This window comes from Anomaloglossus baeobatrachus, chromosome 3 (assembly GCF_048569485.1).
Source record: "Anomaloglossus baeobatrachus isolate aAnoBae1 chromosome 3, aAnoBae1.hap1, whole genome shotgun sequence".
Classification (NCBI taxonomy): Eukaryota; Metazoa; Chordata; class Amphibia; order Anura; family Aromobatidae; genus Anomaloglossus; species Anomaloglossus baeobatrachus.
In genome coordinates this window covers 392,065,659-392,090,624 of record NC_134355.1, presented here as the reverse complement: position 1 = coordinate 392,090,624, position 24,966 = coordinate 392,065,659, and the positions used below count along the sequence as shown (strand labels likewise).

Here is a 24,966-nt window from a genome sequence, read left to right as displayed (position 1 = left end):
GCTTTGTGTTCAGGAGGTCATACATCCACACATGCATTCTCATCTGATTGTTTGACTTTTGGAAAGAGTTTGAAGAAAAGCGGGTCCATGTCTGGACTCCCGGCATGTCCCTTCTCACCCCACTGTGTCGGCGGTGTTGTTAAGGTTGATTTACAAGGCTGAAGCCTTACATGCCGCGCTCCTTCACCATCCCTTCTGGGTCTGGGCTCTGGCTTGAAGTGGGAGCCAGCACAGTTTCCATGCCTGGCAGGAGTCCGGTCTCCATCCACAGCCCCTTGAGGATTCTGTTGGATCGGAGCACTCATCCCCAGGGACATGGCCCTGCGTCTCAGCAGCTAAGTACCTGAGACGTTTATGTTGGGGGTCCTGGTTCTTTATTGTAAAGGGAGAGTATGCTGTATGTGATTGTTTTTAACTTTTCCGGCGGGTTCTCCAGCTTTTGCCTGAGAACCGCGCCGATGGTGCCTGCTTGTCGGCCTCGCCGCTTAAATTTAGGCCCCAACTTCGCCAGAGGCCTAGTTTCGTTTTCCTGCCCTCGCATGTCACTCATGCAGAGGGACAGGTTCGGCTCCTCCCGGCGGCCGTTCTACACAGGGGAGGGACACTCCCCACTGCTGGGGCGTCCCTCCTTCCCGGCAGGTCTCTCTAGCCCTCCAGTTCCCGCTCTTTTATAGGAACGCCCCTAGTCCCGCCCCCTCCATTTCTCAGGCAGAGTTCACTCTGCTCTGGGACATCCTGCATTCTGCATCTCTGCTGAGGTGCTGCGCTCTGGGGGACCGGGCTTCGGGATCTGGAGGGCACACAACACCGCGCTCAGCGGTCTGGTAAGCCACAGCCGGTCTCCGGTTGTGGACCTCTGTATATTCTCCCTGGGGTTCATTCTCTGCAAAGCCCCCACTCTAGCAGCATGTCTCACACAAGGAGCAAGGCTCCAAAGCTTTATTCTGCATGCACTGCATGTAAGCTCCTGCTGCCTGAGCCGAGCATTTATCCACACTGTGATGGTTGCTCTAACTTGGCGGTGCCACAGCCTGGAGTCTCACCCCCAGTGGTCTCTCAGGCTGCTGCTGCACCTGTGATTGAACCCCCGGCCTGGGTAGAGTCCTTTTCTAGGTCCATATCCCAGTCATTTGCTGAGTCCATGGGACTTTTGTCCAGGACTTTGATGAATATGCATCAGCCCCCCTCTCAGGGTGCCTCTAATACTCTTGACAGAGGACTCCTATCCTCTGACCTCCATCCATCAGAGCTCACGGAGGATTCATCATCTGATCCCAGACCCCGTCCTTCTAAGAGAAGGCGCAGGGTTTCCTCCCCCTCCCCATCCCACGGCTCTGTCTCAAAAGCTGACTCTCAAGATGAGGAGGATGCTCTCACTGGGGGCTCTCAGGCGATGTATCCCATCGATTTCTCTGAGGGTGACTCAGATCTTAGTGATTTGATTGCTTCTATTAATTCTGTGCTGGATCTCAATCCGCCAGTATCAGAGGAGCAACTCTCTTTGGCAGAAAAACATCAGTTTACCTCGCCTAAGAGAGTGAAGAGTGTGTTCTTTAACCACTCTAGTTTTCAGACCGCTGTGACCAAACCCAGGGCCTGCCCTGACAAACGCTTTCCAAAGCGTAGTTCTGATGACCGGTTTCCATTTCCACCTGAGGTGGTCAAGGAGTGGTCTCACTCCCCAAAGGTAGACCCTCCGGTGTCTAGGCTCTCAGCCCGGACCGTTGTGTCGGTGGCTGACGGCACCTCACTTAAGGATTCCACTGACCGTCAGATTGACCTTCTGGCCAAATCTGTGTACGAAGCTGCGGGGGCCGCGTTTTCCCCGACTTTTGCAGCAGTGTGGGCTCTCTAAGCCATCTCTGCTTCTCTAGAGGAGATGCATTCCCTCACCAAGGAATCTATGCCTGAGAGTGTTACCTTAACTGCTCAGGCTTCAGCTTTTTCATCTTATGCCATGTCTGCCATGCTAGAGGCTGCTCACCGCACTGCGGTGGCTTCAGCTAATTCTCTTGTTATCCGTAGGATTTTGTGGCTTCGAGAGTGGAAGGCAGATGCTTCGTCCAAGAAGTTTCTTGCTGGGCTCCCTTTTGCTGGTTCACGGCTGTTTGGTGAACAGCTGGATGAAATCATTAAAGAAGCTACTGGCGGGAAGAGTACTTCCATGCCACAAACTAAGACCAGGAAACCCGCCCAGGGTAGGAATCAATCGAGGTTTCGTTCCTTTCGTTCCTCTAACTGGTCATCATCTAAGCCTTCCGCCTCGTCCGCTAACTCAGCCAAGGATCAGAAATCCAACTGGCGCCCAAAAGCGCGTCCGCAGAAGACCGCAGGAGGTTCTGCCACTAAGGCAGCTTCCTCATGACTCTGGGCCCGCTCCAGCCACGTCCTTAGTCGGTGGCAGGCTCTCCCACTTTGGCGACACTTGGTTAAAGCGGGTCTCCGATCAGTGGGTGAGAGACATCATATCTCACGGCTACAGGATAGAATTCTCTTCCAGCCCTCCAAACAGATTTGTTCTCTCAACTCTCCCCTGCTCCAAGGCCGCCGCCTTATCGCAGGCCGTGGCGTCCTTGCAGGCAAACGGAGTGATTGTCCCAGTTCCCGCTCAGGAACGGTTCAGAGGTTTTTACTCAAATCTCTTCCTAGTTCCAAAAAAGGACGGTACCTTCCGGCCCATCCTGGATCTCAAGCTTCTCAACAAGCATGTCCGGGTGCGGCATTTTCGCATGGAGTCTCTGCGATCAGTCATTGCCTCTATGACCCAAGGGGAGTTCCTGGCATCCATCGACATCAGAGATACCTATCTACATGTGCTAATCGCAGTGTCACATCAGCGTTGGTTACGTTTTGCGATAGGAGAGGATCATTTCCAATTCGTGGCTCTCCCCTTCGGGTTAGCCATGGCCCCTCGGGTATTCACTAAGGTCATGGCAGCAGTGATTGCGGTCCTGCACCTCCAGGGGTTAGCAGTGCTTCCTTATCTGGACGACCTTCTGGTCAAGGGTCCATCCAGCGCAGACTGTCAGCGGAGTGTTTCGCTCACTCTCGCCACCCTAGCCCAATTCGGGTGGATTGTCAATCTTCCCAAATCCACTCTGACTCCGACTCAGAGTCTCACGTACCTAGGGATGCAGTTCGAGACTTTGCCGGCACTTGTGAAGTTGCCCTTAATCAAACAGCAGTCTCTCCGGCTAGCGGTGCGCTCTCTCCTGAGGCCCCGCCGTTATTCCCTCAGGCGCCTGATGCAGGTGCTGGGTCAAATGGTGGCCTCCATGGAGGCGGTTCCCTTTGCCCGGTTCCATCTGCGTCCTCTGCAGCTGGACATTCTCCGCTGTTGGGACAAGCGGCCTTCCTCCTTACAGAGGTTAGTGGCTCTGTCGCCACGGACCAGGACCTCTCTTCAGTGGTGGCATCGACCCCTCTCCCTGTCCCAAGGGCGCTCCTTCCTGGCTCCGTCCTGGGTGATTCTCACCACGGATGCCAGCCTATCCGGCTGGGGAGCGGTACATCTTCACCACAGAGCTCAGGGCACTTGGACTCTGTCCGAGTCAGCCCTTTCAATCAATGTGCTGGAAACCAGAGCTGTGCTTCTAGCTCTCCTAGCCTTTCTCCACCTGTTGGCGGGCAGGCACATTCGAGTCCAGTCAGACAACGCGACAGCGGTTGCCTACATCAATCACCAAGGCGGGACACGCAGCCGCCTGGCAATGTTGGAGGTCCAATGCATTCTTCAATGGGCGGAGGACTCCAAGTCCACCATATCCGCAGTCCACATCCCTGGCGTAGAAAACTGGGAGGCAGATTATCTCAGCCGTCAATCCGTGGACGGTGGCGAGTGATCTCTGCACCCGGCAGTGTTTCAGTCAATCTGCCGCAAGTGGGGCACTCCGGACGTGGACCTAATGGCATCCCGTCACAACAACAAGGTTCTGGTTTACGTGGCTCGCTCCCACGATCCTCAGGCCTTCGCCGCGGACGCTCTGGTTCAAGACTGGTCCCAGTTTCGTCTGTCCTACGTGTTTCCCCCTCTAGCTCTCTTGCCCAGAGTCCTGCGCAAGATCAGAATGGAGGGCCGTCGAGTCATCCTCATTGCACCGGACTGGCCCAGGCGAGCTTGGTATCCGGACCTGCTCCAACTGTCCGTGGAGATGCCGTGGCATCTTCCGGACCGTCCAGACCTGCTCTCGCAAGGTCCGTTTTTCCGCCCGAATTCTGCGTCACTCAAATTGACGGCGTGGCTCTTGAGTCCTGGATTTTGACGGCTTCTGGTATTCCTCCTGAAGTCATCTCCACTATGACTCGGGCCCGTAAGTCTTCCTCCGTCAAGATCTATCACAGGACTTGGAAAATTTTCCTGTCCTGGTGTCGCTCTTCCGGCCATTCTCCTTGGCCATTTTCGTTGCCGACCCTTCTGTCTTTTTTACAGTCCGGTCTGCAGCTAGGACTGTCCCTCAACTCTCTCAAGGGACAAGTGTCAGCTCTATCAGTGCTGTTCCAGCGGCGTCTCGCCCGGCTGGCTCAGATCCGCACCTTCATGCAAGGTGCGTCTCACATCATTCCGCCTTATCGGCGGCCCTTGGATCCCTGGGACCTTAACTTGGTCCTCACGGTATTGCAGAAACCCCCCTTTGAGCCTCTTAGGGAGGTTTCTTTGTATCGTCTTTCTCAAAAGGTGGCTTTCTAGTTGCCATAACTTCTCTCAGGAGAGTCTCTGATTTGGCTGCGCTCTCCTCGGAGTCACCTTTTTTTGGTTTTTCACCAAGACAAGGTAGTTCTCCGTCCGACCCCGGACTTTCTTCCTAAGGTGGTCTCTCCCTTCCACCTTAACCAGGATATTTCCTTGCCTTCCTTCTGTCCGGCCCCTGTTCATCGCTTTGAGAAAGCGCTGCATACTCTAGATCTGGTGCGTGCTCTCTGGATTTATGTGGCTCGCACCGCTGCGCTTAGGCGGTGCACCTCTCTTTTTGTACTAACCACAGGGCGGCGCAAGGGTCTCTCTGCTTCTAAGCCGACCTTGGCCCGTTGGATTAGATCGACCATTTCGGACGCCTACCAGAGTACTCAGGTGCCTCCCCCGCCGGGGATCAAAGCACACTCGACCAGAGCTGTCGGTGCCTCTTGGGCTTTTAGGCACCAGGCTACGGCTCAACAAGTCTGTCAGGCTGCCACTTGGACTAACCTGCATACCTTTTCGAAGCACTACCAAGTGCATGCTCATGCTTCGGCAGATGCGAGCTTGGGCAGACGCATCCTTCAGGCGGCTGTCGCCCACTTGTGAAGTTAGGCTCTGCCTACTTCTTAGTTTTTTCTGTTTATTCCCACCCAGGGACAGCTTTGGAACGTCCCATGGTCTGGGTCTCCCAAAGGAACGATAAAGAAAAAGAGAATTTTGTTACTTACCGTAAATTCTTTTTCTTATAGTTCCGTATTGGGAGACTCAGCACCCTCCCTGTTGCCTGTTGGCAATTTTCTTGTTCCGTAGGACTGGCTACCATGGGGTGTATAAGCTCAGAGGGAGGAGCTACACTTTTAAGTGTAGTACTTTGTGTGTCCTCCGGAGGCAGAAGCTAAACACCCATGGTCTGGGTCTCCCAATACGGAACTATAAGAAAAAGAATTTACGGTAAGTAACAAAATTCTCTTTTTACCAGATAGTGAACGCTGAGAATAAAATATACCAAAAACAATCATGCAATCGCACGTTTTTTTTGCAATTTTTCCGCTCTTGGAATTTTTTTTGCCATTTTCCAGTACACTATATGGTAAAACTCATGGTTTCATTTTCAAGTACAAATCGTCCTGCAAAAATCAAGGCCTCATTTGGCAAGATTGATGGAAAATTAAAAAAAGTTACGGCTCTCGGAAGAGTGTGAGAAAAAAAAAAATGAAAAACGGAAAATTGGCCTGGGGTGAAGGGGTTAATACAAAATCTAACATCCAGCAGTAAAGTCTAATGATGAAAAAAATAGCCACCACATAAGATCACAGAGACCCTATGAGTAGGTGGGTCTGTGTGTCTTCATGCGTACCACCACGTCACATGATGCTTCTTCAGCTTTGGCACCCCCAGCCATTGGTCACTTACCACCTGTCTTTTGGGTAGATGATGAGCTGCAATCTAGGTAAAAGCCCATTTATTGAAATAGCAATGTAGTTATGGGGTTGTTTTTCTGACATTTATCTCTATTATTTCATCAGTGACTGAATGTTTGTATGATTGTGTTCGTATATTGCTCCATATCATTTATGCAGAATTTCAGACAGTTCTCAAGCGTTCACAACTTTTCCAGCACCCGAGTATATCCTTATAATACCATTATTGCATTGTATTAGCTTGATAGTAGACGTTTGCTTATCTCATAATGTTGCTTGGATATTTTTTAGGATAGAGCTGAGAATAACCTCTGGTTGGGGAACATTGCTGCCTTCATTTATACTAATTACTAACAGTGCTCTGTTGGTTGGGTGCCCACTTACTGAAGCCCATAGAGAGAACACTACAGAGCGCTTACTGTCAGTTTTTAGGAAATGTGCATGTTCTCAGCCAGTGTAGCATAGGGTTTACTTCTTACAGTTCTGTCGTCTTTTCCTGTAGTGTTAGTTTATCGGTATCTCTTTTTTTCCCTTCTTTGTTTTCCCTTGCTTAATTATGATGTACATTTGTCTTTCCATGTCGTGTAACCCTCTCACAATACAACATGAAAAGATATAACTGATATGTGTAGCTGTGCATTTGTTGTACATGGTCCCGCATTAACCGTCTAAAATGATATTGCATTTTGTATTCACACCTTACTACACGGTCTGGTTGGAGTGTACTAAATACCACAGCCCTTCAATGTACATCATAGAAAAGCGGCTAAACCTACTAGCTCTCTGTGCTTTACTTGACAACTTTCTTTCACTTGCTGTCCGACTTCTCACTAACACAAAGTTAAGTCATAAAGCACAGATATGACAGGAATGTAATTAGTACATATGTGTGCCATCCTTACAATCAGCCAAGCCCCGCATGCAGGTCCTTTACGAACGCCTTCTCAGAAGAAAATATCCGTGGCCCCCAAGGGACGACGCTCTGGGTATGTTGAAAAGGACAGAGATGTATGTTGCATCTGTAACACATTGCAATTGTTTTTTATCGGATACTGAGCTCACGGCAGCACTCGTTTTACCATCTAATGATTGCACAATTTTGTGTAATCGTACAACAGAGAAAGGTCATAGGGTTTAAACTTCAATACATGCCTGTTTACCTTGGTTATAGATTGTATCAGTTTAAAAAAAATAAATAAATAATATATATATATAAATATAAATTGATCAATCGGCTTTCTGAATTATATGGGAGTGAACTGATGATGCTGGCAGCAAAAGATTGGGAAGAGAGAAAATACATAACCACTATGAATGGAGGAGCAGGGAGATTGTACAAAAGAGCACAAATATATACGGTATATATTCCATATATATTTGTGTTCTTTTGTACAATTTCCCTGCTCCTCCTTTCATAGCGTTCATATGTTTTGTCTTTTACCCATCTTTTGCTGCCAGCATCGTCAATTGACTCCCATTTAATTCAGAAAGTCCCCTGAGCGATTTAAAATAAATAATTAAATGTTTACACTGAATGTTTTATTCCATATCCCACACATGTGGCAGGATAATGAATATAAATGCATGCTAGATGCTAGGGTCCCCATCTAACGTGAGAGCAGGGTCACTCTGCTGTCAGTGGAGAGATAGTCCTGGATGTGAGGTCTTTCCATTCATTTGTATAAGAGAGCAGAAAATTTTCAAGTAAGTGTGCTCATCAAATTTTAGACTTCCCATACAAATGAATGGATGCCGTATGTGTGTGGTCACCTCTGGACTGGCAGCAAGACACAATAGACCCTGTTCTGTAAATAGATAGGGGTCTCAAACACAGGACCCATGCATCTATTATACATTTCTTGTGGATATGCCAGAGGAAGTAAGAGAAGAATACTACTGCAGCATTTACATGTTTTTTTTATGCTGTATCTCGGCTTGTTTAGAAGTATGTTCTAGTTTGCTTCCATACACAATCACGGTAAAGCTACACATATTGCCATACAGTATGTTGTAGCAGTTTTATGTACATGACTGTCGTACAGCTTGAACTCACACCATGGGAAAAAATATTTTAAAAAAGTCAGATATTGTGTCTGAAAAACTGAGAAGCAAGATCCCACAGCATGATGAAGAAATGTGCTGTCTGTTTGTCCTGGGATCTGTTTTTAACAATTGACACTTTTTAGTAGAATGACTTGTTGGTCTACTATTTAAGGTGGTGGCTCCATTAGTGCTAATACAAAGGTGAAAAATTACATATCTTATTTAGGAAATCTAGTGACAACCAAGAGTGAAGGAGTTACCCATAACAAAAAATCTGTCTCTCTGCCTTTTAACTTTTTTTTTTGGCTATGCTAAAATAGTTGTAATTTGACTGGGTATTTTGGCAGACACATTCATTAAACAGTTTGGGACAAATTCATTAACCAGTTTTTACCAGTATTCTTGCGTAAAACTGTTTTAAATGTGGCAACATTTCTTGAAACTTGTATTTTTACGCCAATTCCAGCTAGCTTTACCATTATGAGGCATGACCTCCTCAACTAATTCATAATTGATGCCACAAGAAGGACGTAAATTACTACAGAGATGTGCTCCAGTCAAGCAACTGAAGGATGCACCAAATTCATTAAGAGGTGCATGCCTCTTAAAGGGGTATTCTCAGGTTTGGTAGTTATCCCCTAGTATGGGATAGGGTACAACTTCTTGATCGCTGGGTGTCCTACTGGCTAGGACCCAGATTGCTCTCGAGAGCCTTGGCTCTGATGAACCCTTGTGAATGGAGCAGTGGTCGATCATATACAGACTCGTCTATTCATTTAATGGCACCGCTGGAGATGGCCAAGCGCAGTGCTTGGTTGGTCTTTAGAAATGAATGGAGTGGTTGTGCGAATGATTGACCATCACTTCTTTCTCAGGATCATTGGGGGTCAAACCCCAATGCGATCGGGAAGTTATATCCTATCCCATTGATACGCAATACATTTTAATATTGAGAATACCCCGTTGGGTATAGCTTACTCCAATGTGATCTTCATCTTCTACACTGTTGTACACATTGAATGAGTGCTATCCAATATTTTATTAGATAGCACTTGGTCCAATGTTAGGCTTATGTGGGCAGTGAATAAGAAAATCTTTCAGCATGCAGTGATGGGCAGCTTATATCAGATCATGCTCACTGATGGGTGCGTGTACAACATCGGACGGTACTTAGATGTCATCCGAGTGCAGTCCGGTTTATGTGGACATGGACAGTGGCGAAGATGAAGAAATTGGGTTCTGATTCTTCCCGGCACCTGTGATCTGATTCTCTCATGCGAGGGAATTGGATCACAGTAAACTAAAACTCAGCTCAAACTGTAATCAGAGTTTTAATCAAATGTCATTCCCATCGATCTGATTTTCTTGGAAGAGAAAATCATCACTCGGGTAAGCGAGCCCTTAGCCATATACTCCACAAAGCTGGCCCTTATGGAAGAGTAGCAGGAAGAAAAACATTTTTGAAGTAAGCCGAAAGAAGCCCTGATTGCAGTTTGCAAAAAGCCATGTAAGGCCCTGTGCGCACTTGCCGTTTTTTGCCGCGGATTTCAGGCGGATTTGCTACATGTTTCGCTGCAGAAAATGTTCATAACATCTCTGCAGTGATTCACCAGCAAATCCTATGGGGAAAAAAAATGCTGTGCGCACTATGCGGATTTTGACAGCTGCATGTTTTGCTGCAGGATTCCCGCAGCAAAAACAATTGCATGTCACTTCTTTTCCGCAGACAGCTGCGGGATTTCACTCCATTGACTGTAATGTAATCGTGAAATCCCGCAGGGAATAACGCAGGCAGCAAATTCTGTGCGGTTCATTGCGTTTTCCTGCGTTATTCCCTGCGGTATTTTGCGTTTTAGGGACATAATGTTCATCACTGCCTGCGTTTTGCAGGGAAGTGATGTCATTATGACAGGAAGAGGAAGTGGAGCAGAGAGTAAAGACACACATGTCAGACACAGACATATAGTAAACACACATATCACACCACACACAGACACAGACATATAGAATACACATAGAAATGAAACGTACATATATAAAAAAAAAAAGGGCTCCGCCGTATTTTTACCGTCCAGCCAGGTAAACACACAGCGGCAGCCCGGTATTCTCAGGCTGGGGATGGTGGGGGCAAGGGTTAATGCCTCCCCCCTCTCGCAGCTGAGAATATCAGCCCGCAGCTGCCCCGGGACTGTCGCATCCATTATGTGACAGTCCTGGAGTGTCCCCGGCTCTTCCAGATTGCCGTGATCCGGTGGCAATCCAGGTAATAAGGAGTTAAATGGCAGTAGATCGCCGCCACCAAGTCCAGGCTTAATCATGGCAGCGACTATGAGATAGCTTTCATGATTAACCCGTAAGTAAAGTGAATAAACACACACATGAAAAATCCTTTATTTTAAATAAAACACAAAAAAGCCCCCTCTTTCACCCCTTTATTATCCCCTCCCAACACACCGCTCCGGCGTAATCCACGCAGGTCCCACGATGCTTGCAGACACAACACTGTGTCACAGCCACAGGGACTCTATCTATCTATCCCTCTATCTATCTATCCTTCTATCTATCTATTTATCTATCTATCCATCTATCCCTCTATTATCCATCTATCCCTCTATCTATCTATCTATCCATTATCTATCTATCCATCTATCCCTCTATCTATCCATTATCTATCTATCCATCTATCCCTCTATCTATCCATTATCTATCTATCCCTCTATCTATCTATCTATCTATCTATCCATTATCTATCTATTTCTCTATCTATATCAGAAGGAAATTACCTTTCTTTGTCGCTCTATTGGGAGACCCAGACAATTGGGTGTATAGCTACTGCCTCCAGAGGCCACACAAAGTATTACACTTAAAAGTGTAAGGCCCCTCCCCTTCTGCCTATACACCCCCCGTGGGATCACGGGCTCCTCAGTTTTCATGCTTTGTGCGAAGGAGGTCAGACATCCACGCATAGCTCCACTGTTTAGTCAGCAGCAGCTGCTGACTATCTCGGATGGAAGAAAAGAGGGCCCATACTAGGGCCCCCAGCATGCTCCCTTCTCACCCCACTTTTGTCGGCGGTGTTTGTTAAGGTTGAGATACCCATTGCGGGTACGGAGGCTGGAGCCCACATGCTGCTTTCCTTCCCCATCCCCTTAGGGCTCTGGGTGAAGTGGGATCTTATCGGTCTCCCGGCACTGAGGCCGTGCTCCATCCACAGCCCCTGGGAATCTGCTGGACATGGAGCTGAGTATCCTCAGGGACATGGCCCTGCTACGTTGAGGTACTCTGTGTCCCCATGAAGGGGACCGCGCACAGGCACACGGCAGCACTGCTGGGTGTGTTAGTGCGCCAGGGATGGCGGCGCTGCCCGCACTGGTGCCATCGCACACTACAGCGTGCTGGGTGTGTTAGAGTATTGAGGGACTGCCGCGCTAACCGCCGCTGCCATTTTTATCTCAGGCGCGGCTGGGACTTGTGGTGCGCCGGGGACTTCCGCGCCGACCAGGGCTTATATGCCGGGCCGCGCTTATCACTCTAGTCCCCGGCTTTTGCGGCCTACTCTCACTTCGTTACCGCCCACTGGCCTGCCAGTTAGGGTAAGGGCGTGACGCTGCACAGCACGGCAGCGCTGAGAGATGGAGCATGCTTTGCATACTCCACCCCTCTCACTGTACACAGTGTGAAACCGGATTCCCGCACTTTCTGGGGCACGCCCACGGCCTCCTCCTCTACTCAGGACGCCGGCAGCCATTCATGTCAGTTTTTTCTGTGACTGAGAAAAGAGACAAGTTTGGGAAGACCCTGGCAGGGATTCTGGTGGTCACACACCCGCTGTGACCGGGCGGTAAGCAGCACCTGTGGTGCTGACCCCACTAGTGCCGAAATGCACATATAGATATATGCTTGTACGCTATACATTGCACTGTTCGGTCGCACTTTTGTATTTTGGCTATATACCCTCCTTGATGGTCGGGGGAGATAACAGCATATCGTCTGTGAAAAACAAGGGTGCAAAAGCACAGGTTTTTCTATGCAGCCTGTACAGCATGTACGGCTATACTGCCGGCAGGTTCCACGGACCCCAATTGTATGCAATGCACGGCCCTTGTGGAACTTACTCAGCCGGAGTCTCTGCTAATGGTCCAGGTGATGGGGACGGAGTTTGCAGTATTTACTTCAGACTTTCTGAGACTATGGCTAACATACTAGAAGCCTTGCAGTCCAGACCGGTCCCTCAGACCATGGGCTCTGTTGATTCATTGCCCCTGGTCCCCCCCCCCCCCCCCCCAGTTGGTACAACAAGGTGCTCCTGGAGTGTCTCAGGGATCCCAGGGTGAGGGGTCTGACTCGGACCGCAGTCCCAGACCCCCTAAGCGACCTCGCTGGGAGCATCCCTCGACGTCACCGCATCATTCAGGGTCTCAGCATGGGGACTCTCTCTATGATAAGGCGGAGGTATCTGATCAGGATTCTGATCCTGAGAACGTTCTCTACCTGGATACACCTGATTGTGACACCGTAGTGAACGATCTTACGGCGTCCATCAATCATATGTTGGTTATTTCTCCCTCAGCTCCTACGCCTGAGGAGTCAGCTTCTCAGCAGGAGAAGTTCCGTTTCAGGTTCCCCAAGCGTACATGGAGTACGCTTTCTGGATCACTCTGACTTCAGGGAGGCAGTCAAGAACCACCAGGCTTGTCCAGATATCGTTTTTTTTCAAAACGCCTTAAGGATACACGTTATCTCTTCCCTTTTGACCTTGTCAAGGGCTGGGTTCAGTGTTCCAATGTGGACCTCCTATCTCCAGCGGCTAAATCCTTAGTTGCAGTGGAAGATATGGCTTCACTCAAAGATGCCACTGACAGACAGATGGAGCTCTGGTTGAAATCCATCTATGAAGCTATTGCCGTGTCTTTGCTCCAGCTTTCGCAGCCGTCTGGGCGCTCCAAGCGGTCTCAGCGGCTCAAGCGCAAATTGAGGCAGTCACACGTATGTCTGCGTCGCAGGCTGCGTCTTTAACGTCTCAAACGTCAGCGTTTGCGTCATACGCTATTAATGCTGTCCTGGACTCGGCGAGCCGGAAGGCGGTTGCGTCCGACAATTCAGTGGTAATACGCAGAGCCTTCTGGTTGTGGGAATGGAAGGCAGATTCTGCTTCCAAAAAAGTGCCTAACCAGTTTGCCATTCTCTGGCGACCGCTTGTTTGGTGAGCGACTGGATGAAATCATCAAACAATCCAAGGCAAAGGATACATCCTTTCCTCAGGCTACACCGATCATACCCCAACAGAGGAGGGGACAGTCGAGGTTCGGTCCTTGCGGGGCGCAGGCAGGTCCAATTCTCCTCGTCCAAAAGGCCTCAGAAGGATCAGAAGAACTCCGACGCGTAGCGGTCTAAATCACGCCCTAAAAAGACCGCCGGAGGCGCCGCTACCAAGGCGGCTTCCTCATGACTTACGGCCTCCTCACACCGCATCCTCGGTCGGTGGCAGGCTCTCCCGCTTTTGCGACACCTGGCTGCCACAAGTAAAAGACCGTTGGGTGAGAGACATTTTGTCTCATGGTTACAGGATAGAGTTCAGCTCTCGTCCTCCGACTCGATTCTTCACAACATCCCCGCCTCCCGAGCGAGCCAAGGCTCTGCTGCAGGCGGTGGGCATTCTGAAGGCAGAAGGAGTGGTGGTCCCGGTTCCTCTTCAGCAACAGGGTCACGGTTTCTACTCCAACCTGTTTGTGGTTCCAAAGATTGACAGGTCCTTCTGTCCTGTTTTGGACCTAAAACTGCTCAACAAACACGTAAGGACCAGGCGGTTCCGGATGGAATCCCTCCGCTCCGTCATCGCCTCAATGTCCCAAGGAGATTTCCTAGCATCGATCGATATCAGGATGCTTATCTCCACGTACCAATTGCTCCTGAGCATCAGCGCTTCTTGCGCTTCGCCATAGGAGACGAACACCTTCAGTTCGCGGCACTGCCGTTCGGCCTGGCGACAGCCCCAAGGGTTTTCACCAAGGTCATGGCTACAGTAGTTGCGGTCCTCCACTCTCAGGGTCACTCAGTGATACCCTACTTAGACGATCTGCTGGTCAAGGCACCCTCTCAAGAGGCATGCCAACACAGCCTCAACGTTACTCTGGAGATTCTACAGAGTTTCAGGTGGATCATCAATTTTCCAAAGTCAAATCTGACACCGGTCCAATCGCTGACATATCTTGGCATGGAGTTTTCTTACTCTTCCAGCGATAGTGAAGCTTCTGCTGGACAAACAGCGTTCACTACAGACAGGGGTACAATCACTCCTTCAAGGTCGGTCACACCCCTTGAGGCGCCTCATGCACTTCCTGGGGAAGATGGTGACAGCAATGGAAGCAGTCCCTTTCGCGCAGTTTCACCTGCGTCCTCTTCAATGGGACATCCTACGCAAGTGGGACAGGATGCCGACGTCCCTAGACAGGAACGTCTCCCTCTCTCAAGCAACCAAAGCTTCCCTTCGGTGGTGGCTTCTTCCCACCTCATTATCGAAAGGGAAATCTTGCCTAACCCCGTCCTGGGCGGTGGTCACGACGGGCGCGAGTCTGTCAGGGTGGGGAGCGATCTTTCTCCACCACAGGGCTCAGGGTACGTGGACTCAGCAAGAGTCCTCACTTCAGATCAATGTTCTGGAGATCAGGGCAGTGTATCTTGCCCTAAAAGCGTTCCAGCAGTGGCTGGAAGGCAGGCAGATCCGAATTCAGTCGGACAACTCCACAGCGGTGGCTTACATCAACCACCAAGGTGGGACACGCAGTCGGCAAGCCTTCCAGGAAGTCCGGCGGATTCTGCTGTGGGTGGAAGCCACAGCACCCACCATATCCGCAGTTCACATCCCGAGCGTAGAAAACTGGGAAGCAGACTTTCTCAGTCGCCAGGGCATGTATGCAGGGGAATGGTCCCTTCACCCGGACGTGTTTCAGGAGATCTGTTGCCGCTGGGGGATGCCGGACGTCGACCTAATGGCGTCTCAGCACAACAACAAGGTCCCGGCATTCATGGCGCGGTCTCACGATCACAGAGCTCTGGCGGCAGACGCTTTCGTTCAGGATTGGTCGCAGTTTCAACTCCCTTATGCGTTCCCTCCTCTGGCACTGTTGCCCAGAGTGTTACGCAAGATCAGGTCCGACTGCCGCCGCGCCATCCTCGTCGCTCCAAAATGGCCAACGAGGTCGTGGTACCCGGATCTGTGGCATCTCACGGTAGGCCAACCGGGGGAACTATCAGACCGACCAGACTTGCTGTCTCAAGGGTCGTTTTTTCCTTCTGAATTCTGCGACCCTCAACCTGACTGTGTGGCCATTGAGTCCTGGATCCTAGCATCTGCAGGGTTATCTCAAGGGGTCATTACCACTATGAGACAGGCCAGAAAACACACATCTGCCAAGATCTACCACAGAACGTGGAAGATATTCTTATCTTGGTCCTCTGCTCAGGGAGTTTCTCCCTGGCCAATTGCCTTGCCTACTTTCTTTCCTTCCTGCAATTCGGTTGGAAAAAGGTTTGTCGCTCGGTTCCCTTAAGGGACAAATCTCAGCGCTCTCTGTATTTTTTTTTCAGAAGCGCCTAGCAAGACTACCTCAAGTACGCACGTTCCTGCAGGGGGTTTGCCGCTTAGTCCTTCCTTACAAACGACTGTTAGAACCCTGTGATTTGAACAGGGTGCTGATGGTTCTGCAGAAACCACCATTCGAGCCTATGAGGGATTTCTCTCTCTCACGCCTTTCGCAGAAAGTGGTTTTCCTAGGGACAGTCACTTCACTTCGGAGAGTGTCTGTCGGGGCAGCATTGTCGTGCAAAGTCCCCTTCCCGGTGTCTCACCAGGTCAAGGGGTTCTGCGTCCGGTTCCGGAATTTCTCCCTAAGGTGGAATCCCCCCTTTCATCTCAATCAGGGTATCCGTACCCTCTGTTTGTCTTCATCCAGTTCACCAATGTGAAAAGGATTTGCACTTGATTAGATCTGGTGAGAGCACTCAGACTCTTCATCGATCGTACGGCGTCCCTGCGCCGCTCGGAAGCACTCTTGTCCTTGTCGCTAGCCAGCGTAAAGGGTTGCAGGCTTCCAAATCAAGACTGGCTCGGTGGTTCAAGGAACCAATTCTCTAGCTTATCGTGCTGCTGGCCTTACGGTTCCCTCAGGGCTGAAGGTCCATTCTACCAGAGCGGTGGATGCGTCCTGGGCTTGAGGCACCAGGCTACGGCTCAGCTTGTGTGTCAGGCGGCTACCTGGTCCAGCCTCCACACTTTCACGAAACACTGTCAGGTGCATACCTATGCTTCGGCGGATGCCATCATAGGCAGACGAGTCCTTCAGGCGGCGGTTGCCCACCTGTAGAAAGGGGCCGTTTTACGGCTCTATTACGAGGTATTATTTTACCCACCCAGGGATTGCTTTTGGACATCCCAATTGTCTGGGTCTCCCAATAGAGCGACAAAGAAGAAGGGAATTTTGTTTACTTACCGTAAATTCCTTTTCTTCTAGCTCTAATTGGGAGACCCAGCACCCGCCCCTGTTTTTTTGTATACACATGTTGTTCATGTTGAATGGTTTCAGTTCTCAGATATTCCTTCGGATTGAATTTGCTTAAACCAGATTATTGGCTTTCCTCCTTCTTGCTTTTGCACTAAAACTGAGGAGCCCGTGATCCCACGGGGGGTGTATAGGCAGAAGGGGAGGGGCCTTACACTTTTAAGTGTAATACTTTGTGTGGCCTCCGGAGGCAGTAGCTATACACCCAATTGTCTGGGTCTCCCAATTAGAGCTAGAAGAAAAGGAATTTACGGTAAGTAAACAAAATTCCCTTCTTTTTTTTCTTTTATTTTCAATGTGCTTTATTGCAATAAATGCATTAAAACACATGTACCAACCCGCAGAAAAACTGCACCAAAACCGCAATTAAACGCATGCGGATTTCGGTGCGTTTTTTTGCGTTTTTTTTCCCTCGGGTGCGGTAATCTTTCAGTGCTTGCGGCATTTTCTTAAGAAAATTCCTTTTTTTAGTGCGCACAGGGCCTAAGGGATACAGCTAGCATGTGGGAGAAGGTTCTCTGGTCAGATGAGACCAAAGTAGAACTTTTTGTCCTAAATGCAAAACACTAAAAACTGACAAATGCTTAGTGACAAATCATTTTTGTCTGTGTCAAGAATTTTTCTTTCTCATATCAGTTGATATAATGGCCTCCACAGTACGATGGATCCACTATATATTTTCTTTTATATGTGAATCTATATATATTATTGCCCTTAATGTAGAGGTGAGCAGTGAGAGCTCCTGACCTGCATGTTTTAGTGGATATTTGTATCCTCTCTAATTAACAATTTTGTACTATGAAGTCCCTCTTATATTCATCCTGGAATAAACTGACAAGTGGGTATTACTATTCTCTTTTTCAATAAGGTAGTCCCTGAAATACTGAGGTTGCGGACACACACAGTGGCTGTAAACCTCAGGAACCATTGGCCAATGAGGTCTATTAACAGATCCAATTAGTTTAGCAAATAAAAGATGATTCACTTGCAAAAACACTTGTCTGATGGATGAGCAAAACCATACAGCCATTACAGCTGCTTCCCAACAAAATTGGGAAGCGACTGTGGACTGCTGCTTTTTGGCTGTAAACATGGTCTGTGTGTGCAAGAAGCCTAAGGCCCAGTACCCACGCTGTGTAGTTTTGACGTGTATTTTCAGAAATCTGAAGTAAATTCTGCATGTTCATTGTGAAGCCAGAAAAGTCTATGAGAATTGAGAAGTGCTGTGCCCACGTTGTTTATTTTTCCCTTGCTTATTCGGTGTAGAAAAAAAGAAATCTGCACCAAATACGCAAGGGAAAAATACTCAATGTGGGCACAGCACTTCTGAATTCTCATAGACTTTGCTGGCTTCACAATGGACATGCAGATTTTGCTGCAGATTTATGAAAATCTGCGTCAAAATCCGTGTCAAAATACGCAGCGTGATCACAGGGCCTAAAACTGTCCATCCAATCACAGCTGTATACCAGGTTTTTCAGGATCACTACTTTAGGAGCAGGGTTTGCTAAATGTGACACATGACCATATCTTAGAGGAGAATGTGGCTCTCACAGTAAGGCTATGTGCCCACGATCCGGAGACACTGCGTTCTGGATGCAGTGTCTTCCCTCCTGCGGAGACGCGAGTGTTCTGCTCAGAACACAGCGGTCCTTGCCCACAATGAGGAGTCTGGGCACTGCTTACTTTTGCTGTGTTTTCCCGCTCACACCTCTTCAAGCATAAATTGACAAGCAGAAAAAACAAACACAGTGGGCATGTGATTTCTGGAACTCCCATCCACTGTGCTTGTACTGTACAATAGAAAGCAAAAAAGTGAGTCGGACTATGAGTTGGTGTGGATGCAGCTTGTAAGCGCATGCTCACACTGGCCATAAGACATAAAAAAAACCCCTGAAAATAATATAAATATATACCCTGCTGTAACTAATTAAAAGCATAATGCATATAAATAAACATAGGGTACTTAGTAAACACTATTTTTGATCAAAAAAGCGTAAAGCCATTTCACCGTGAAAAAATGTACCTTGTGTTTTTTTTGTACCGTACAATGCAGAATTTTAGACACAGGGAAAACATGCTGCATCCAAAACACTGCAAACTACATGCCCACGATGATGGTTCACAGCGTTTTGGACACAGTATGTTTTAGCTAGAAATCCCATGTCAACTGTGCTTGTACTGCCCGCAGCGTAAACTGACCTGCGGTGCGGCTCTCCAAGCAGCAGCCTCTCAATTCTTTGCTGCGGAGCCGCAAGTGTTCTCCGTAGAGAGAGAGACTGCAGCTGCCCAAGCCCGGATCGTAGGCACAAGCTGCTGCGGTCTCCTGCAGAAGAGACTCACGGCCCCACAGGTCAGGACCCGCTGCATCCAGGACGCAGCGAGGTCCTCATCATATGCACGTACCCCTAGAAAGGTTGGGGGACTGCTGTTGTATAGGGATATTCCCCGTGGCTTAGGGAAATGATGATGACCAATTTATTCATACATTTACAAGAGGAAGAAGACCGGATTATTATTCATTGCTTATACAGTGTGTCCACCCATATCCTGTCCACCGCCATTAACATGAGAACGGCGGCATCTATAGGCATAGAAGTGGTGTCTAGGTATAGTAAAGTAGCCATGTGCTACGCAATGAAACCACCTATAGTGCCACCTGGTGGAAAACAACGGAGTTAGCATTTTTATCTCGATAACGGAACGAGATAGAAAAAAAAAGTGAATTACAAAGTTGTAGAGCATCATCAATGCAATAAGAATCGACACCTTGCATACAGAAATGCTATGATTAGAACGTGTAAAACTCACAAGGCTGTGGACGTGAAGCCATACCTCATGGAGACCTTCCTACAAGTCATTGGGTATGGTGGCTGCATGGAGTGGCCTCCACACTCACGTGACCTGACCCCATTGGACTTCTTTCTGTGAGGTCACATCAAACAGCAGGTGTATGCGACCCCTCCACCAACATTGCAGGACTTACGACGACGTATCACAGATACTTGTGCAAACGTGTCATCTACCATATTGCACAACGTACAGCAAGATACAGTATACTGTCCAGAGTCCAGATGTGCATTGCAGCTGACGGTGGCCACTTTGAGCATCAAAGTAAAATGAGCACCATATGCGTGACCAGCATTCAATTTTTTGGGGTGGTCATGGGTTTCATATCATAGCATTTCTGTATGCAAGGTGTGAATCATATTGAATTGATACCCTACAATTTTTTAATTCTTTTTTTTTCTCTATCTCGTTCCATTTCCGAGATAAAAATGCTAACTCTATTGTTTTCCTCCAGGTGGCGCTATAGGTGGTTTCATTGCGTAATGCATGACTACTTTACTATACTTAGACACCACTTCTATGCCTATAGCTGCCGCCGTTCTCAAGTTAATGGTGGTGTACAGGATATGGGTGGACACTGTATAGCGCCTTCATCATATTCCGTAGCGCCTTACATACATTATCATCACTGTTCCCCATTAGGGCTCAAAGTGTAAATTCCCTATCAGTATTTCTTTTGCGTGTGGGAGGATCCCCGAGAGCCTGAAGGAAACCCACGCAAACACAGGGAGAATATACAAACTCCTTACAGATGTTGTCCTTGTTGGGATTTGAATCGGGAAAAATGCTCGAGTCCCCCATGACTTCCATTATGCTCGGGTATTCGAGTCGTGCCCATCCAAGCATTCAACTGCTCGTGACAAGTACCCGAGCATGGAAGTGCTCGCTCATCACTAGCCATAATGTGCCAAAACACGGGAGCAGTAATGGTCTAAAATAAGCTAAATAAGAGGCGTTGTAAAGTTTTACAATAGCATGAATAGCATGAACCAGTTTGGCACATAATATCTACTTGTAAGCTGTCTAAATGTAAGAATGTATTAATACATTTGGCCCCCTATATTTTATTTCCGCAGAGAAAATTGACGTGGACGCCCGTCTGGCAGAACTGTGTGAAGATGTTAAGGTGTGTACATAATACCAGTATTTGGGTTACATGATAACTGCTGCTGTCTGTCCTTCCAGCGTAATTACTACATGGTAACAATAATGTATTCCGTCTTTCATTAGAAGATTGATAATCCTGACGAGCTGGCAGAACTCATCAACATGAACCTTGCACAGCTCTGCTCACTGCTGATGGCACTTTGGGGACAGTTCCTTGAAGTTATCGTTCTGCAGGACGAAATCACCGGCATTGTGGCACAGGAACATCACACGCTGAGAGTGAGCAGCCGTCTACTACAACCCTCTTCCATTGACATCGTTTTGTGCAATTACATATACATTTGTATTATATCCCTTTTTATTATATGCTCCAAATTTAGTTTACCATATATTTTATTACTATGGTATTCGAGCAGGCAGGATCTATGAGACAGCAAGCATTAAGTTCATGGAAATCATACTAATCAGCAGCTGCTTTTGTAAAATAGTCTTGTAACTTTAAGGGAACGTCATCAGGTGTACAGTTGGGTTTGTGTAGGACTTGTATCATTTTTTTATTTATTTTGAGTATTGAAAAAAAATCTCTATAAAAAAAAGAAAAAAAGACGTTTTAGCTGAATTTTTCAGACCAGTAACTTTTTATTTTTCTGCTGATGGAGTTGTATGTTTTGTGTAGTGAGCTGATGTTTTAATTAGTACCATTCTGGGATATGTATGTTTTGATTGATTTTTACCGCATTTCTTTAAGGCGGTATGGCAATTCTGAATTTTGTTTAGTTTTTTTTTTCTTTAAGTCATTTATCAGCCAGGTTAATTAATTTTCTATTTTGATAGGTGAACTTTTATAGACATGGCCATACCAAATACATTTTCTTCACTTTTTTTTATTTAAACTGGGAAAAGATGGGGTGATTTAGAGTTTTCTAATTTTTTTCACATTATGTGTAAAGGGTTATTCCCATTTCCAAGATGCTATCCTAATATGTCGTAGGTGTAATAATATTAGCAAATACCACCATTATAAATGTTCTCCTGATACAGCCATGTCTCTTACCTCATGTGCAGGGCATTGCAACTTGAGTATCCATAGTTACAACCACGCATATAGTGACAGTTAGTTGCCCGTAGTCATAACCATGGATACCCAAGGTCCTGCAATGCCCTGAACCTGAGGTAAGCGACATAGTGAATCAGAAGAACTTTACTACATTTCTAATTGGAGGTATTTGATAATATTCTTATTATTATACCTACTGCATATAGGGATAGGATCTTGGAGATGGGAATACCCCTTTAAGTACCCTTAGGGACTACAGTGTGGAAGTAAATAGAAAAAATGATGTTCTCCTAGGAAGCCCTGCCTTCAGCAGGCCCCCAGACGCCATGCCATGACAACTCATTGACCCTTTTATTTAAATTATCCTGAACAAAAGTACATAAAAATGTGTACGGAGAAGACTCCAAAAAATATATATCCTATAAACATACAAACCTCCAAAAATTAGGTTAATAAAACCAAATTTCTTTGTCGCTCCATTGGGAGACCCAGACAATTGGGTGTATAGCTTCTGCCTCTGGAGGCCACACAAAGTATTACACTTTAAAAAGTGTAACCCCTCCCCTCTGCCTATACACCCTCCCGTGGACCACGGGCTCCTCAGTTTTATGCTTTGTGTGGAAGGAGGCACACATCCACTCATATAAAAAAAAAAAAAAAAAAAAAAAAGATTTCTCATACATAGTATGACGGATGGAAGAAAAGAGGTCCCCTATGGGGTACCCGGCATGCTCCCTTCTCACCCCACTATGTCGGCGGTGTTGTTAAGGTTGAGGTACCCATTGCGGGTACAAAGGCTGGAGCCACATGCCGTCTCCTTCGCCATCCCTTATGCGGCTCTGGGAGAAGTGGGAGCCTCACCGGTCATTCACCTGCTGAGACCATGCTCCATCCGCAGCCCCTGGTGGAACCTGCTGGACTGGAGCGTTTTCATCCCCAGGGACCGGGCCCTGCACCTTGAAGGTACTCTGTGTCCCCATGTGGGGACGGTACGGGGAGAGCGGTCGCCTTTCTCCCCAGTAGCGCCGTCCGTTGTTTTTTCATCGGACTTCCGCGACGACCGTGCCTGCTTGTCGGGCACGGCCTTAAATTTAGTCCCCGGCTTCATCGCGGCCTAGGCGCGAAAAATCCCGCCCCCGGGCCTGCCTGTCAGGGGTATGGGCGGGATTACCGACAGAGGGCTGGAGCATCTTTGCATGTCTCCCCTCCCCTCTAATGGACCACTATGGGGCCTCCAGATTCCCGCCTTTGGCCGGCGCCGCCCATGGCTCCACTCCCCCCTTGAGAGCTCCGGCGGCCATGTTTGGCATTCTGCCGGTGTATGCTGCAGCTGCACAGCTCTACAGCTCCGGGGGACCCACGACAGGGAATCTGGAGGACACCAGCGGTTGGTAAGCCGCACCGGTCACCTGGTGCTGGTTCCCCTAGGGTGCCGTGATATATACATATATATATATATATATATATATATATTATATATATATATTCGGAACGGCTGTATAACCCTTTCCCATATACCCTCAGTGGTCACTCTCCTAAGGGACACTTATTGCTTACAGCATGTCGTCCACAAGGAGCAAAGCCCCTAAGGCACAGGTTTTTTCACAGCCTGTACCTCTTGTGGGGCTATGTTGCCTGCGGGATCCACCTACCCTCACTGTGATCAATGCTCGACTCCTGCCACGCTTGCTCACCGGAGCCTCGGGCACTTGTGGGCCCCTCGGCTCATGTAGATCCCCCTGCTCCTCCTGAGCAGGCTGCAGGGACAGAGTCACCGTCATTGGCCTCTTTCGCTGAGAAACTCTCTGTCACTTTCTCAATCCATTGCACAGTCTATGGACAAATGGTCATCTAAGCTCCTTGAGGCATTGCAGTCCAGACCGGGCTCTTCACAGGCACCGGCCCCTGTTAGTTTGTCTCCTCCAGGGCCTTCTCGGTCCGCGCCGCAGCGCGCTCCCAGGATAGCCCCTAGGTCCCAGGCGGAGGACTCCTGCCCGGATCGCAGTCCCAGACCGGCTAAGCGTCCTCGCTGGGACTCTTCCCCGGCCTCCTCACGCTGCTCTGGATCTCAGCTTGAGGACTCTCAGGATGACGAGGCGGACGTGGGAGCTCAGGGCTCTGACCCTGACTTCGCCCTCAACCTTGATACCCCTGAGGGGGACGCCTTAGTAAATGATCTTATTTCGTCCATCAACCAGGTGTTGGATCTCTCTCCCCCGCCTCCACCTGTAGAGGAGTCGGCTTCTCAGCAGGAGAAACACCAATTTCGATTCCCCAAACGTACGCGCAATACGTTTTTTGATCACTCTAACTTCAGGGACGCTGTCCAGAAGCCCAGAGCGGTCCCGGACAAGCGTTTTGCTAAAAGGCACTCTGACACGCGTTATCCCTTTCCACCTGAAGTCGTTAAGGGCTGGGCACACTCTCCCAAGGTGGATCCTCCAGTCTCTAGATTGGCTGCTAGGTCCGTTGTGTCTGTTGCCGATGGCTCATCCCTGAAGGATGCCACTGACAGACAGATAGAGCTCTTGGTGAAGTCTATCTATGAGGCCACGGGCGCGTCTTTCGCCCCGGCCTTTGTGGCTGTGTGGGCTCTCCAAGCAATCTCGGCTTGTCTGACTGAGATTAATGCTGTCACACGGAATTCTGCTCCGCATGTTTCTTCCTTGACCTCTCAGGCATCAGCTTTTTCGTCCTACGCCATGAACGCCGTCCTGGACTCCACTAGCCGTACGGCTGTAGCATCTGCTAACTCCGTGGCAGTCCGCAGGGCCATGTGGCTGCGCGAATGGAGAGCAGACTCTGCTTCCAAAAGGTTCTTAACTGGTTTGCCTTTTTCTGGCGAACGTTTATTTGGCGAACGATTGGATGAGATTATTAAGGAATCCTCGGGAAAGGACTCCTCCTTACCCCAGTCCAAACCTAAGAGACCTCAGCAGAGAAAAATCCAATCGAGGTTTTGGTCCTTTCGTCCCTCCGCCAAGCCCCAATCCTCTTCGTCCAACCGGCCGGAGAAAGGCCAGAGGAACTCCTATGCGTGGCGGTCCAAGTCACGCCCCCAAAAGGCCGCAGGAGGCACTGCCTCCAAGACGGCCTTCTCATGACTCTCGGCCTCACCTAGCCACATCCTCAGTCGGTGGCAGGCTCTCCCGCTTTGGCGACGCCTGGTGGCCACATGTTCAAGACCGGTGGGTGAGAGACATTCTGTCTCATGGTTACAGGATAGAGTTCAGCTCCCGACCTACGGCTCGTTTC

General features: G+C 48.6%; 1 protein-coding gene across 5 annotated transcripts in view; it reads left to right on the top strand.

Moving 5' to 3' along the window:
* Positions 1-24,966, top strand: part of FAM135A (family with sequence similarity 135 member A) — a 189,833-nt gene that overhangs the window by 120,538 nt on the left and 44,329 nt on the right. For 2 of the 5 annotated variants that reach the window (XM_075340240.1, XM_075340244.1), the window contains exons 10-12: positions 7,005-7,082; positions 20,624-20,673; positions 20,778-20,933. In XM_075340240.1, coding sequence (XP_075196355.1) covers positions 7,005-7,082; positions 20,624-20,673; positions 20,778-20,933 — 284 coding nt within the window. The remainder of the gene's footprint in view (positions 1-7,004; positions 7,083-20,623; positions 20,674-20,777; positions 20,934-24,966) is intronic. The other 3 variants (XM_075340241.1, XM_075340243.1, XM_075340242.1) reach the window with 3 other exon arrangements.